At 51.6% G+C, this 12,626-nt stretch overlaps 1 protein-coding gene across 1 annotated transcript in view; it reads right to left on the bottom strand.

Annotated features, from left to right (window-relative positions):
- The window catches only part of GNAI2 (G protein subunit alpha i2), a 71,174-nt gene extending 58,818 nt beyond the window's left edge, over positions 1–12,356 (bottom strand). The window contains exon 1 of the mRNA XM_044677219.1: positions 12,156–12,356. Within this exon, the coding sequence (XP_044533154.1) occupies positions 12,156–12,273 (118 nt within the window). The 5' untranslated portion in view covers positions 12,274–12,356. The remainder of the gene's footprint in view (positions 1–12,155) is intronic.
- Between the last annotated feature and the right edge of the window lie 270 nt (positions 12,357–12,626).

A 12,626-nucleotide genomic window follows, 5' to 3' on the forward strand; every position in this document is an offset into this window, starting at 1 on the left:
TCTTCTTCAAAATAACAGTAAGGGGGGGCAGCAGTGGATAGAGTCAGGCCTAGAGAGCTCTGGGAGGTCTTGGGTTCAAATCAGCCCTCAGAGGGCAAGCCACTTAACCTCCATGGTTAGCCCTCAGCACTCTTCTGCCTTAGAACCAATATAAAATATAGATTCTAAGTCAGAAGGGTTAAAATAAATAATAATAATTGCTAACATTTATTTAGCACCTACTAGCACCTGGGGCTTTACAAATATTATCTCATGTGATCCTCAAAAGGACCTCCAGGAAAGAGATGCTATTTATTATTATTATTATTACCATCTTACAGATGAGGAAACTGAGGCAGACTGAGGTGAAGTAATTTGCTCAGGGTCATAAGTTAGTATCAAGGCCAGATTTGAATTCAGGTCTTCCTGACTCCAGAAATAGAACCAGTAGGCCTCTTCAGACACTTATAAACTGGGATGGTACCTCTTCTTCTACCAATTTATGGTGGAACCCCAGGCCTCTGCTCTTGGGAAAGGGCTTGGGCTGGGCAGCAATGTGATCTAGTGGAAAGTGTGCCACGTTTGGAGTCTAAGGATCCGAGTTCAGATTCAGCTTTGACACTACTGGTGTGTCTCTGGGCCTCAGCTTCCTCTCTAAGTCCCTTCCTTCCTGCTCTCAGTCTGTGGTCTTGGCATCTCTGTCTCCCAACTCTGCCCTGCCAGAGTCCCTTTGGGTCTGACGTTCCCCATTCAAAGGCCTCGGAGTCTGGTGGACGAGGGAGATACCAGACTGCAGCAGGAGGCCCTCCTCTCTCCCAGCCACGAAGCCATCAAGTACATCCTCTCAGCCCACAACCAACAAGCCCCTACTGTGAGCAGAGCCTGTGGATCACGCATGGGCTGGTCTCCCTAAAGGATGCCCTGGGCCAGCTCCCTTCCTGGCCTCAGCCTCCCTACTTCAGGCAGTCAGAGAAACTCTTTAGGAAGCACCCACCAGGGAGGTGCCAAAGACCAAACGGGCCTGGCCCTCGGGGAGCCTCCATTCTGGGTGCAGGAAGGGGGAGGCGCACAAAGATGCTGGGGTGCCGGGGAAAGGCAGTCCTGCTGCTAAGCCTTGAAGGAGACTTAGTGAGGCTGAGGAAAGCTCTGGAAGGAGAGTGCTGGATAGGAAAAGGGCCACCGTGCCTGGGAGCAAGGCTGGAAAGAGGCCCCAAGTGCCAACGAGCAGAGTCTATATGGGCTCCTAGATGGGATGGTAACCTTTGCACAGCCTTTAAAGGGCTTGGAAAAGCCTTCTGTTCCCCCCTCTCATTTGACACCACAATCCTGTCATCTTTACAAATGAGGAAACCGAGGTGGATTCAGGTACTTGCCTGGGGATAGATGCCTCGTTTGTGAATGTCAGAAACAAGATTTAAACCCAAGTGTCCCAGGCTCCCAGCTCAGGTCTCTGCACTTGGGAGATACTTGTCTCTGACTCCATGGAGCAGGAGAGATGGGGCAGGCCTGCGCCTTAGGAAAATCCCCAGGGCTGCACTACATGGAGGATGGAGAGAAGCAAAGAGGCCCTTGTGGGCAGAGAGAATGGAGGAAGACTGGCACTGCCTCTACGGCCTGGCTTCTCAGGCAGGCTTCCTGGGAGCCCTTGGACAAGTCCCTTCCCCATTCTACAAGGCATCTGGTTTCCTCCTCTCTAGAATGAGGTGGTTGAACTAGATGGTTCCTTCCAGCTCTAAATCCTAGGAAGGCAAATGGAATATTTGGGGGGTGGGGTGGGGCAAGCACCTTTCTTCCACAAGTGGACTGAATCCTGGGGAAGGGGGAACCCCAAGCAAAGGACTCTGGGAATATCAGCCCATCAGCCTGAGTGGAGGAGGGACTTGGAGAAAATGAAAAGAAAGTTGTGAAATTAAAGTCACTTTTCAGGCCCAGGCCTGGGCTTTACTAAGTCTCCTCCTCCCCAAATGTTAGGAACCCAACAGCCTTTCCCTCCTTAATCTAAAAATAACTCCAGGCACTGGGTAAAAAGGGGATGATGAAGGAAGTCCACAAGGGCCTAGCGGGAGGCCTAGAACAGTCCAGAGAGGAAGGCTGAGGACCCTGCCGAAGAAAGGTGGAGCTGCAGAAATAATAACTTCCCCAGACCAAGGGCTGGCACATCCTTAGTTCCCCTCCCCTCCTGCTGATTCACAACTGGCAGAATGAGGGGGGTGGGGCCAGAGGTCAGGAGCCCCAGAGGGGGCTGACATTTGAATCTGGGGCACAGAGCCACTTTAGGCTGCCCAGAGGGCTTTAGAAGGGCCCTTGGGGCCTCTACCATGCTCAACTCCTTAATTTTATAAAAGAGGAAACTTAAGAAGGGAAGGAATTTACCAGTCACAAGGTTGATGAACAGCAGTTGGGATTTGAACCCTGGTTCTAACTCTAAATCCCAGAGGAGATCCTTCCTACACATCATCTCATTCTGTCTTCACAGGGAGGTAGTTGGGCAGTTGTGACCCTCATTTTATAGAAAAGGGTTCAGTGATTTGCCCAGGTGGCTGCAGTAATGTCAGTGCCCCAGCCTTAAGTCCAGGCCTGTCGAGAGAAGAAATCTAACCCTCTTTCCAGTGTTTTCAGAGAGGGTTCAAAAAGGAAGCAGGACAGAAAAAGCCAGGGTCTGGGAGGACCCCAGATTCTGAGATCAAAGCTGGGGTCTCTGACAGACACAAAGACCCATCTGGTGCAGGGCTCCCCCCCTTCCCCCAAACAGGGCTCAGGGAATGTCTGCCGGTGAGAACAACAGCTCGCGTTTCCATAGTGCTTTGAGCTTTACGAAAACTGTTGTGAGGGCTAGTACTAAGGACTAGTCTCATTTAACAGATGAGGACGCTCAGAATTCAGATGAAGGAACTATTTTTTAAAACCTTTACTTTCTGTCTTAGTAATCATTCTAAGACAGAAGGGCAAGGGTTAGGCAAAGTCAGATTTGAACTTGGCTCTTCCTGCCTCTAGGCCCCTTATCTGTCCCTGGTCATACCATTACTAAGTGATAGAGCAAGTCTCTGGTCCTTCAGACAATCTCCCATCAGAAGCAAACCAGCAGCCAAATGCAGTAGACAGACCACTGGATTTGGAATCTGATGATCTAGGTTCAAACTCTGACAACATTTCTACCTGTCCATCTTTGGTCAAGTCCCTTCCAACCTTTGGGCCTTAAATCACTTCCTCTGTAAATTAAGGGAGTTGGATTGGATAGATGCCTTCAGCTTCTTTCTTTAAAATTTTTAATGAATTTTTACTTATTTTTTTAAAAATCATTCTCTTCTCTCTTAGAATTAATACCAAGTATAGGTTTTAAAAGTAGAAAAGAGGTAAAGGCTAGGCAATTGGGGTTAAGTGAATTGTCCAGGGTCACACAGGAAGTGTCTAAGGCCACATTTGAACCCAGGACCTCTTGTCTCTAGGCCTAAACTCTCTCACCACTGAACCAACCTAGCCTTCTAAGGTACATTCGTTCTCATTTTAAATCTGATGTTATGATTTTTGTTTCCTATTCCCATGTGCATCCAGAGAACAATTTTCCCAATCTAACTCTCCTGGACTCCCTCACACAAGCTTGGCATCCAAATGGAGTGGAGCTAAAATCCACCCCAAGCGCTGCCAGTGTAAGCCTTTTGGGTTCTTAGCAGCAGAAAGCCAGAGTCCATCTCTTCCCCCAAAGCTGCCTTTAGGAATCACTGCCCTGAGCCCCCCCACCCAGGGACAGCCAGACAAGGGCTGGACAGGACGTCCTAGTCCTCGGGATGGCTTTCAGAGCAAGGATCCCTGACAATGTCACTGCCTCAGTTGAATGGCACTGAATTGGGAGCCAGGGCACTTGGTTCAGATTCAAATGCCACTATTTTCAGCATAACCCTGGCCAAGTGACTAAATATCTCTGCGCTTCAGCAATGAAATGAGGGTGTTGGGGGAGATGGTCTTGGCGGTCCTTTTGGGTGGGATCTGTCAGCTTTGGTAAAACTTGTTGGCCTACAGGCAAAGCAGCAGAAACAGAAATTAAGAGGGAGCCAGACTCATGCATGCAGGACAGCAGGATGCCAGCTTACTAGGCACTTCCTAAAAGTGGGCACTGGAATGATGGCATGTTCAATCAACATTATTAACTACATGCCCCATCCACCGATTTAACCCAACTGAGCCTATTGTTTTGAGGGCTGGCGGCTCGCCAAAAAAGCTTTACAAAATTAAAAGAATTAAAAAAAAAATCCATGGAGCCAACAATGAACAAAGATGTCTTTCCCATCCTGGCTAATTCTTCAGAGAGCTATTAGGGAGCGCTTAGCCTTGCCCAGGCACAGTGCACATCAACAATAACCAGCCATGATTACAGGAGGGCCCTTTATTGTCACACAAATCTCAAATGTGCCCAACACAGATGGATGCTGAGGCCAAGCCAACGCCCTCATGTTTAGGGTGAGGGAAGGGAAAACTGGTCTCTGGGCCCATTTCAGGGGCCATTCTCAAATAAGCTGATGTCCAGTTAATCTCGTGGGCCTCCCTGCCCCCTCTAAAATGGGAGTCCTGCTAACTCCCCTCTGGAGGGTGCTTTGAGGGTCACAGTGGGCATCTGCCTCTCTGTCACCTGTGTAATGGGGATGCAGGGAGCTGACCTGGGTACCTCTGAGCAAGCTTTCCTTGTTGAGGGTGACACTGTATTGGCAAGCCTGAGTAAGCAAGTGCGAGAAGCTCTTCCTGGTAAGCTTGGCTCATCTATCACCCACTCCCCCTCAGCACAAAGATCTGCTCTGAGGGGAGTCCACCTGTGATTCACCCCACCCAGGACAGCCCACAGCAGCAGTACCCACACCAAAGCTTAGGAGGGGGGCCCCCCTTAACACATGAGGCATCACAAGAAGCAGCTGCCCTCCCTGATGTTCCGGGGACAGAACTGCCCCATGGATGGCTCTCTTACACACACATGCCAGCCTGGCATATGGCAGGCAAGTGTAAGAACGTCTCTCCTACCCTTCCACCCTGACCCTCCCCCCCCCAGCAAGGCAGGGTTTCAGCAGAATTAAACTGGATGACTGGACAGGACCCCCGCCCCCCATCTCTACGCCCTTCTGACTTCCACTTCCCCACCAACCACAACCCTCCCCCGGGCATCATTTTCTCTCACTGTTATGATACAATTCCTGCTTTAATACATTAACCCCAACCTAGTTATATTGTATTCCAATACTGTGCACCCTACACCAGTCAATACCCTCCCCCCAGGGATGCCCACAGCTGCCCTTGAACCCAGGGCAAGGGTTATTTTCTGTGGTCCCGTCTGAGAACTTGGTCAAAAAAAAAAAGGATGGGCAGAAATCATCAGTCTTATAATAATTTTCCAGGGAACAGAAATACATAACCACAGACTCAGTCACACAGTGACAGAATCGGAAGAGACCTTAGAACAAAGAACAAAGGACACAGAATATCCAAAATCGAAGGGTCATTAGGGCATAGACTATTTAGAGCCCGAAGAGATCAGGGACCCAACGACCTCATTTTGTAGATCAGAAAACTGAGGCCTAAGGGGGGATGTGCCTTCCCAAACACCAGAGCAGTAGCAGAGTCAGGGCCAGAAGAATCCAGGTCTCCCTCCTCCCAGTCCAAAGGCTTTTCCATTGCACCATGGAAACCTCACCTCATTCCCTGGCTACCACTTGATTCTGCCCTGCCCCACCCATACACAGTGCTTTTGCATCTCTCCCATCTTCCTCAGAGAATCTTCTCAACTACTTCTGGTTTCTTGGGAGAGGGAATACTAATGAGATGACCCACCTGTGGCTCTTTTTGGGAATTATGAGCCTCCTTCCTTCTCCCTTCTAAATCTTTAGTCTGACCCATCAGCTACACCTGCAGTACAGCCACTCCATTCAGCTCAGCAAAGATTTGCCACCCCAGGAAGAGAGAAGAGGGGGGGCCCAGTGCTCCTGGCTGCCCACCTGCCTAACCAGGGGCCCAGATTGGTCTGAAGGTTACACCTGGGCTTCCTGCCCATCACACACCTGGCCTCCAGAGGCTTGGCTTCCCCTGGCCTTTCAGGGGCAGATCTCTCTCTCATTTTCAGAGTAGTTTTCCAATATGAGTTTTCTATTGATATAACCCATATCAGACTATTTATTTACCATCTTGGGGAGGTAGGGAGGGAGGAAGAGAATCTGAATGGCAAAGTGTCAGAAAACAATCGCCAAAACTTGTTTCTACGTGTAAATGAAATAAAATTCAATTAAAAATGACAACAACAAAAATTTTGCCAGGGAGTTAAGAGGAGGAAAAAGCAAGGGGCTTTAATCCCCTGCCCTGCCATTCATTAGCTGGGCAACTTTGGGCAAGTTCCTTTCCTTATATGGGCTTCAGTTTTCTCATCTATTAAAAAAAAAAGAGGGGGAACTAGGTGATCTCTAATGTCCCCTGCTACCTCTAAGCTAAGGGGAAGGGAGAGGAGGTGACACCTTCTGTTTGAGGAACTGTGCTAAGGGATTATCTTCTATCATCTAAGTCTGTGATGCTGGGATTAAGAATAATAGCTTACTCTGTGCCAAGCAATGTGCTAAGGGCTTTATAATTAATATCTCATTTGATCCTCTTAACAACCTCGGGAGGGAGGTCCTATTATTATCCTCATTTTATAGATGAGGAAACTGAAGCAGGCAGAGATCAAGTGGCTTGCCCAGGGCCACTCAGCTCATGAGTATCTGAGGTCTCATTTGAATTTGGGTCTTCCGGACTCCAGGTCCAGAACTCAATCCACTGAGCCACTTAGCTGATTACTCAAGGACCTCCAGGTTCCACCCCCTTCTCCCTCTTTCCCCATCAATAAATCCAAATTAGCAAACTGGAGGGAGGGAAACCCTGAACAGACTTTGGGGTCCAGGCCTGGTGCAGAGCCCACTGACTTCCTTTCCTGGTTGAGTGCCTCAGCTCAAGGAGGTTCTGAAGAAGAGAAACCTCAAGGATTTTGCTAGCATCTTCCAGGATCCCTGTTACGTATTCATCTGGAGGCTCTCTGGGGTCAGTTACTCATGTTTGCCTTGCACCAAATCAGACTGTAAGCCTCTCTGTGTTATTTCATCTTTCTATCCCAGGCAATGGGCATAGAGCCTTCATCCATGTTTAATGCATGTTTGCAGAAGGGAACACACTGAGAAACCAGTAGAACCACCTTCTCTTTTGGAAAGAGAACCAGCCTCGAGGTCAGGGTTCCTGGGCTCAAATCCTAATGGACAATGCTTAGGTGGGCTGAGGCTGCAGCAACCTATAAAACAGAGCAGAGAATCATACTTGTACCACCTACCTAGAGTCAGAGCACAGGAGCATCATTTTAGAATTTGGAAGGCACCTTCAAAGTCATCAAGTCTAATCCCCCATTTTACAGAGAAAAACACTGAGACCCAGAAAAATGAAGAGATTTGCCCAGGGGGTCACAAAGCTAGTCAAGTGAGGTAGAATTTGAACCCAGGTCTTCCAGCCTTCAATCCCAGCATTCTCTCTAAGATACCTATTAAAAGGCCTGGGCCCAGTGGTTATTGTGATGCAAATGTCCTACAATATGGAAATAAGAGTGCCTAATAAGTAGATTGTAAGCACCTTGAGGGCAAAGAATAGTTTATCTTTGTCTCGGTATCCTCCAGACTTGGTAGAGTTCCTTGCACACAGATTCTTTTTATATACATGTATTAATTAAATTAAACCCTTACCTTTTGTACTAAGATACTAATCAATCAATTTGATACTAAGTACTGGTTCCAAAGCAGAAAAATGGTATGAACTAGGCAACTCAGGTTAAGTGACTTGCCCAGGATTGAACATAGGACGTCCTGTCTCGAAGCCTGGCTCTCTATTCACTGAGCAACCTAGCTGCTCCAGTTCCTATGAAATATTTGCTGAATTTAAAGACTTATGGGGCGGACCTGAGTGCAACACTTACTAGCTGGGTGACCACAGACAAATCACTACCTTCATCTTGGTTTCCTCATCTGTAAAATGGGGCTAATACCCCTTGCACCAGCACCAGCACACAGGGTTGTTATGGGGAAAATACTTTGTAAATGTTAAAAACACTAACAAAATGGACTTCTTATCAGTTTATCTGAAGAAAAGTGCACCCATAGAAAGACCCGTCAGAGAGGATGTTCTGGGCCCCAAAGGTACACGTGTACACTAGAGAAAGAGGCTGGCACTGCCAGGAAGAGAGGGAAAGAAAGGGACAAGAGCCATAGCAATGGATAAAGGAGAAAGCTCTGGGAAAAGCTTCCCAGGATAGACAGAGGACACGTTGAGCTCTCTGCTCTGCTCTTTTCCTTCCTCTCTGCTTCCCCCCTCCCCTGCCCCCACCAAGGCCAAGTTCTACTAGGCGCTGGACAAGGAGGGTCTTCTGTGACTGATCCAGCTGCTTCCTTATCCCCCACCCCCTTCAAACCAATCAAGGGAAAACTCAAGAGTAAGACTCACAGTACCAGCCCTCCCACAATCAAATCTTTCAGCAGGGCAAGGGCGCTTCAGCCTTGGGGAGCCCACATAGGCACACAGGCAGATCCCTTCCATCAAAGTCACCTTAAAAACCAACTCTACAAATGACACTCTGGAGACATCAGAATCCAGATCAGGTTTCTGCCAGCCGGGAGGTCACATCCAAACCTGGGGGCCAAGCAGCTTACAAAGAGACCCGCTGCCAAGAAGACCGCCCCACACTCTGCTATCACATTCTCGGCGGCTTGTTTCCTCCTGCCAACCAGGAAACTGTGACTCTCTCAGAAACTCTAGGAACCATAAAAGCATTGCTGCCTGCCCTGGACACACTGCTGGACACAACACAGTATGGTGGGACATGAGAAAAGGGGTCCTCAAAGGCCAGTGGGAGCCAGAGCTGGGCCCTCCAGGAGCTTCTCCATTCAGCTGCCATCTTGAAAAAAGTCTGCTTATCCCAAAGTTTCCCCGATCAGCCATTCACTCTGGCAGGAGAGGCCACGATCCTTAAACCCACAAGTCCAATGAGTGACTTGGCTGGAGGTGAGCACAGGGTTGTAATTACCCTAAAACTGATGCATGTGCCCAGAAATTACCACCTTTAATAGCACCTCTAATTAGTCACCATCCAGTAAAGAGGATGGGTGCTGCCAGCTTGCAGCTCTCCCATCTTCCCTGTGAAAAGCAGTCTGATCTTACAAACATCTGAAGGAAAGCCCAAAGCCATTTCTGGCTTCAAACTAGGGGAATAAGATATCTCAAGATTTCAGCACTATTTACACTTGAACAGCTGCTATTTTTGAAAAAAACAGGGAGAAAAAAATCCAGTTTATTCCTGTTTCAAAAATCTCGGTGGGGGCAGATCAGACAGCAGCCCAGCCCAGCATGGTGGGCTCAGATTCCCAGATTCAGCTCAGACCCTTCTCATCCTCCTAAACGGGGCCCTGCTGTCCATACCCCCCTCTCCCATTGAGGGAAAGGAAAGAGCAACACTATTTTAAGGTCTAGGGAGAAGGGGGCCTCCAAGGGGCAGGAAAGAGGCCCTCCAGGCCAGGGAGTGCTGCGAAACAGAGGCCATATTCCACCTGCTTCTCATTGCGTGAGGTGAGCCCATCACCAGGAGAAGGCCAAAGGGAGCGTGGTGAAAGGCATACACAGCTTGGGACCAGCCCACACAGAGCTTCCACCCACCTCTCAGGAACACAACAGGCACAGGAAGCGGCTTCTAACTGTGCACAGAGCTGTGCCCTGCCCTGCCCTCCCCTCTCGTAAACAGCTGGCCTCAGCCCTCCCCAGAGCACACACTCAGCCCTGGGTACATGCATTTCCTCCCTCCCCACGTCAGAACATTTCATCAGTGATAAGAAGCCCCAGAAGCCTCCTAGAAACCCTCTTCTCCATCAGTCTAGGAGACGCGCCCCCATCTCAATTCTGCCCCACACAGGATCCTCAGAGGGTTCCCTAATTAGTGCCCAAGGCCTAAGCCTCCCTGGCTGGGGCGATTTCCTTTCCACAGCTCCCAAGAGCCAGATGCCAGGCCCGCAGGGCCACAGAATCGTCCATCCCCACCAGGGGTGTGTTTTCCCGGCCCTTCGGGCAAAGCCCAGAGGAGTGGCCCGGGCCGGCTTTGTTTTTCTCCCTCCAGGGTTCTTTTTGGGGGGCTGGGGGTGAGGAGGGGTACCAACTAGCACAGCTATACCAGACTTCCGGAACTCCAGGGTAAAGAATGGCCTTCTCCATCAGCCCTGGGGGAACACCGCCCCCCCCCCAAGCCCCGGGCATTAGCTGGGACGCAGGGCCCGCCCGGAGCCCCGCAGAGCTCTCTCCCGCCACCCCGCCAGTCTGCCGGACTAAGAAAAGGGGAAGTTGAAGCTGCCTCCAGTTCCCGGACAGCAACATGTCCGTCCCTCCCCACCCCCTTCCCCTTCCCCGAGCGCCACCATTTTCCCCAGGGGCTGGGAGATTTCAAAAAAAAAAAAAAAAAAAAAGTCGAAATCCTCTTTTTCACGAATCCAAACAAACTCCCCCGCTCTCTGGCCCAGAGCACTTGGGGGGCAGTCGAGGGGCAAGAGCGCGCCCCGGGGAGCCAAGGCAGAGGTGCCGGCCCCCACCCCCACCCCCAGCTCGGAAGGAAGGGCGGGGGGGGAACCTTCGAAACTCCATAGCTCAAAGTAAGCGGAACGAGGCCCGGGAGGCGGAGGCGGCTCAAGCCCCAGCCCCCGCAGGGCGGGCGGCGGGCAGCTCCCCTCTCCCCACCACCAAGAGGAACTTCTCTACTGCCTCCCCCTCCTCTCCCGTCCAGGGCGTTTCCGTAACCTAGTGGGATGGTGGGGAAGGAGGGGGCGCGGAAAAAGCCTTTGATTCTCTTCCCTATACCCCCAGGGCTCGGGAAATCCACCCACATCTCGAGCCCAGGAGGCAGCCATCCCGGCTCTACATCTCTGCCCCAGGGGTGGGGTGGGGTGGGGTGGGAAGATAGCGGAAAGACTGGGCAAGGCCGGGAGGAGCAGGTTAGACACTTGCTGGAGACACTAGGGTATGAGGGGGCCAGACTGGACGAGAGTGGGTATTTGGGAGGGCAGGGTGACTTGGAAAGCCTGGTGGAGGGGAATAAGGGAAACCTGAGGATGGGCAAAGGGCAGGTGGGGTGAGGGGGTGACCCCGAAGAGGGCAAAAGAAAAACCAGAAGGAATCCGGAGAAGGAAGAAAGGACTGGTAAGATTTCAGGGAGCCCTGGATAATGAGCTGGAGAGAATGGGTCAGTGAAAGAGGAAGGCTCCTCCCTCCTCCCCAGGAGAGCAGGGAGGGCCCCCCCTAAGGGGCCAGTTTTAGGGAGCCCACAGCGGAGTGATAGGAGGCTTAGAGGCTATGGAGAAGGTTTGGAGGCATAACGAGGAGGCCAGGAATGTGGGAAAACTGGAGTGTAAAAATGAAATTTAGGGACAGGGACTGTGAAATTGGGTAACAGTCGAAGAGAATGGAGATGGTGACTTGTGGGGGAGAGAGTAGGTTTGTGATTTCTTAGAGGAAAGCACTCCTTTTGGAGGGCCTTATAAAGCTGGGAGGGTATAAGGTTTAGGAGTGCAAATAGAGGGACAAGGACAGGGAGAAAAAAAGAGTTTAGGGGTGCAGATAAGAATGCCAGGGGTTTGCCAGTGTAGATGGGGGTTCAGTTCAATTTGGGGTTACGATGGTGGGATACTAGAGGTTTGGGGTATAAATTTGGGGTACTGGGATTGGGAGTGGAGCTAAAGACCGCCAGGGTTTGGGACTGGATTTAGAGGTACTGATAGGAGATTCACCACAGGTATGAGGGCAGGGTTTGGGGGGCGGGAGCGGTAATAAGCAGTGGAGGTGGAGTTTTTAAGGGACCAGAGTATGGTGCCACTAATGACTTAGGTCCCCAAGAGTTTGAGGGCCTCCAAGGTGGTGGATATGGCAAGTTGGGGGACCCCACTGGGTGGGAGAGTGAACCTCCGACAGTTAGCAAGCACTGAATAGCGCCTACTACGTGCCAGGTTCCGGGCTGAGCGGAGCCAGAGCTTGAAGGATGTGGGGGCCGCGGGGACGGGCAGGGCGGACCTGGGGAGCTCTGGGCAGCGGGGGTCGCGGAGGAAGCGGGGGGGGGAGCGGGGGCGGGCGCAAGACCCATCCGGGGATCAGGCCCGCAGCCTCACCGAGGAGCAGCAGCTTCACCTCCCGCGCCGCCTTCTCGCCGTCCTCCCGCAGGTTCTTGTCGATCATCTTCGAGCGCTCAGCCGCCGCCTTGTCTTCGGCGCTCACGGTGCACCCCATCCCGCCGGCCCGGCCCAGCCTGGCCCCGGCCCGGCCCCGCACCGTCCCGTCCCGCCTCCGCGCGCTCTGCCCGAACCCCGCGGACCGCGATCGAGTCGAAAGCTCCCAGCAACTGCGGGCGGCGCCGGCTCCTCCGCAGCGGCCGCGACGGCGAGGCGGGGTGGGGCGGGGCAGGAGCGGCCTTGGAGGCGGGGATCGGCCTGGGGGAGGATCCAGGGCGCAGGGTAAGAGGCGGAGATTGGAATCAGGCGTAAATGAAGTAAAACCGTGGCGGGGAAGGAGCGGAAGGAGCGATCGCAGGTGGGGATTGGATTGAGGGTTGGGTCAGCAAAATCAGAAACGGGGATTGGGAG

This window comes from Gracilinanus agilis, chromosome 1 (assembly GCF_016433145.1).
Source record: "Gracilinanus agilis isolate LMUSP501 chromosome 1, AgileGrace, whole genome shotgun sequence".
In the NCBI taxonomy this organism is placed as follows: domain Eukaryota; kingdom Metazoa; phylum Chordata; class Mammalia; order Didelphimorphia; family Didelphidae; genus Gracilinanus; species Gracilinanus agilis.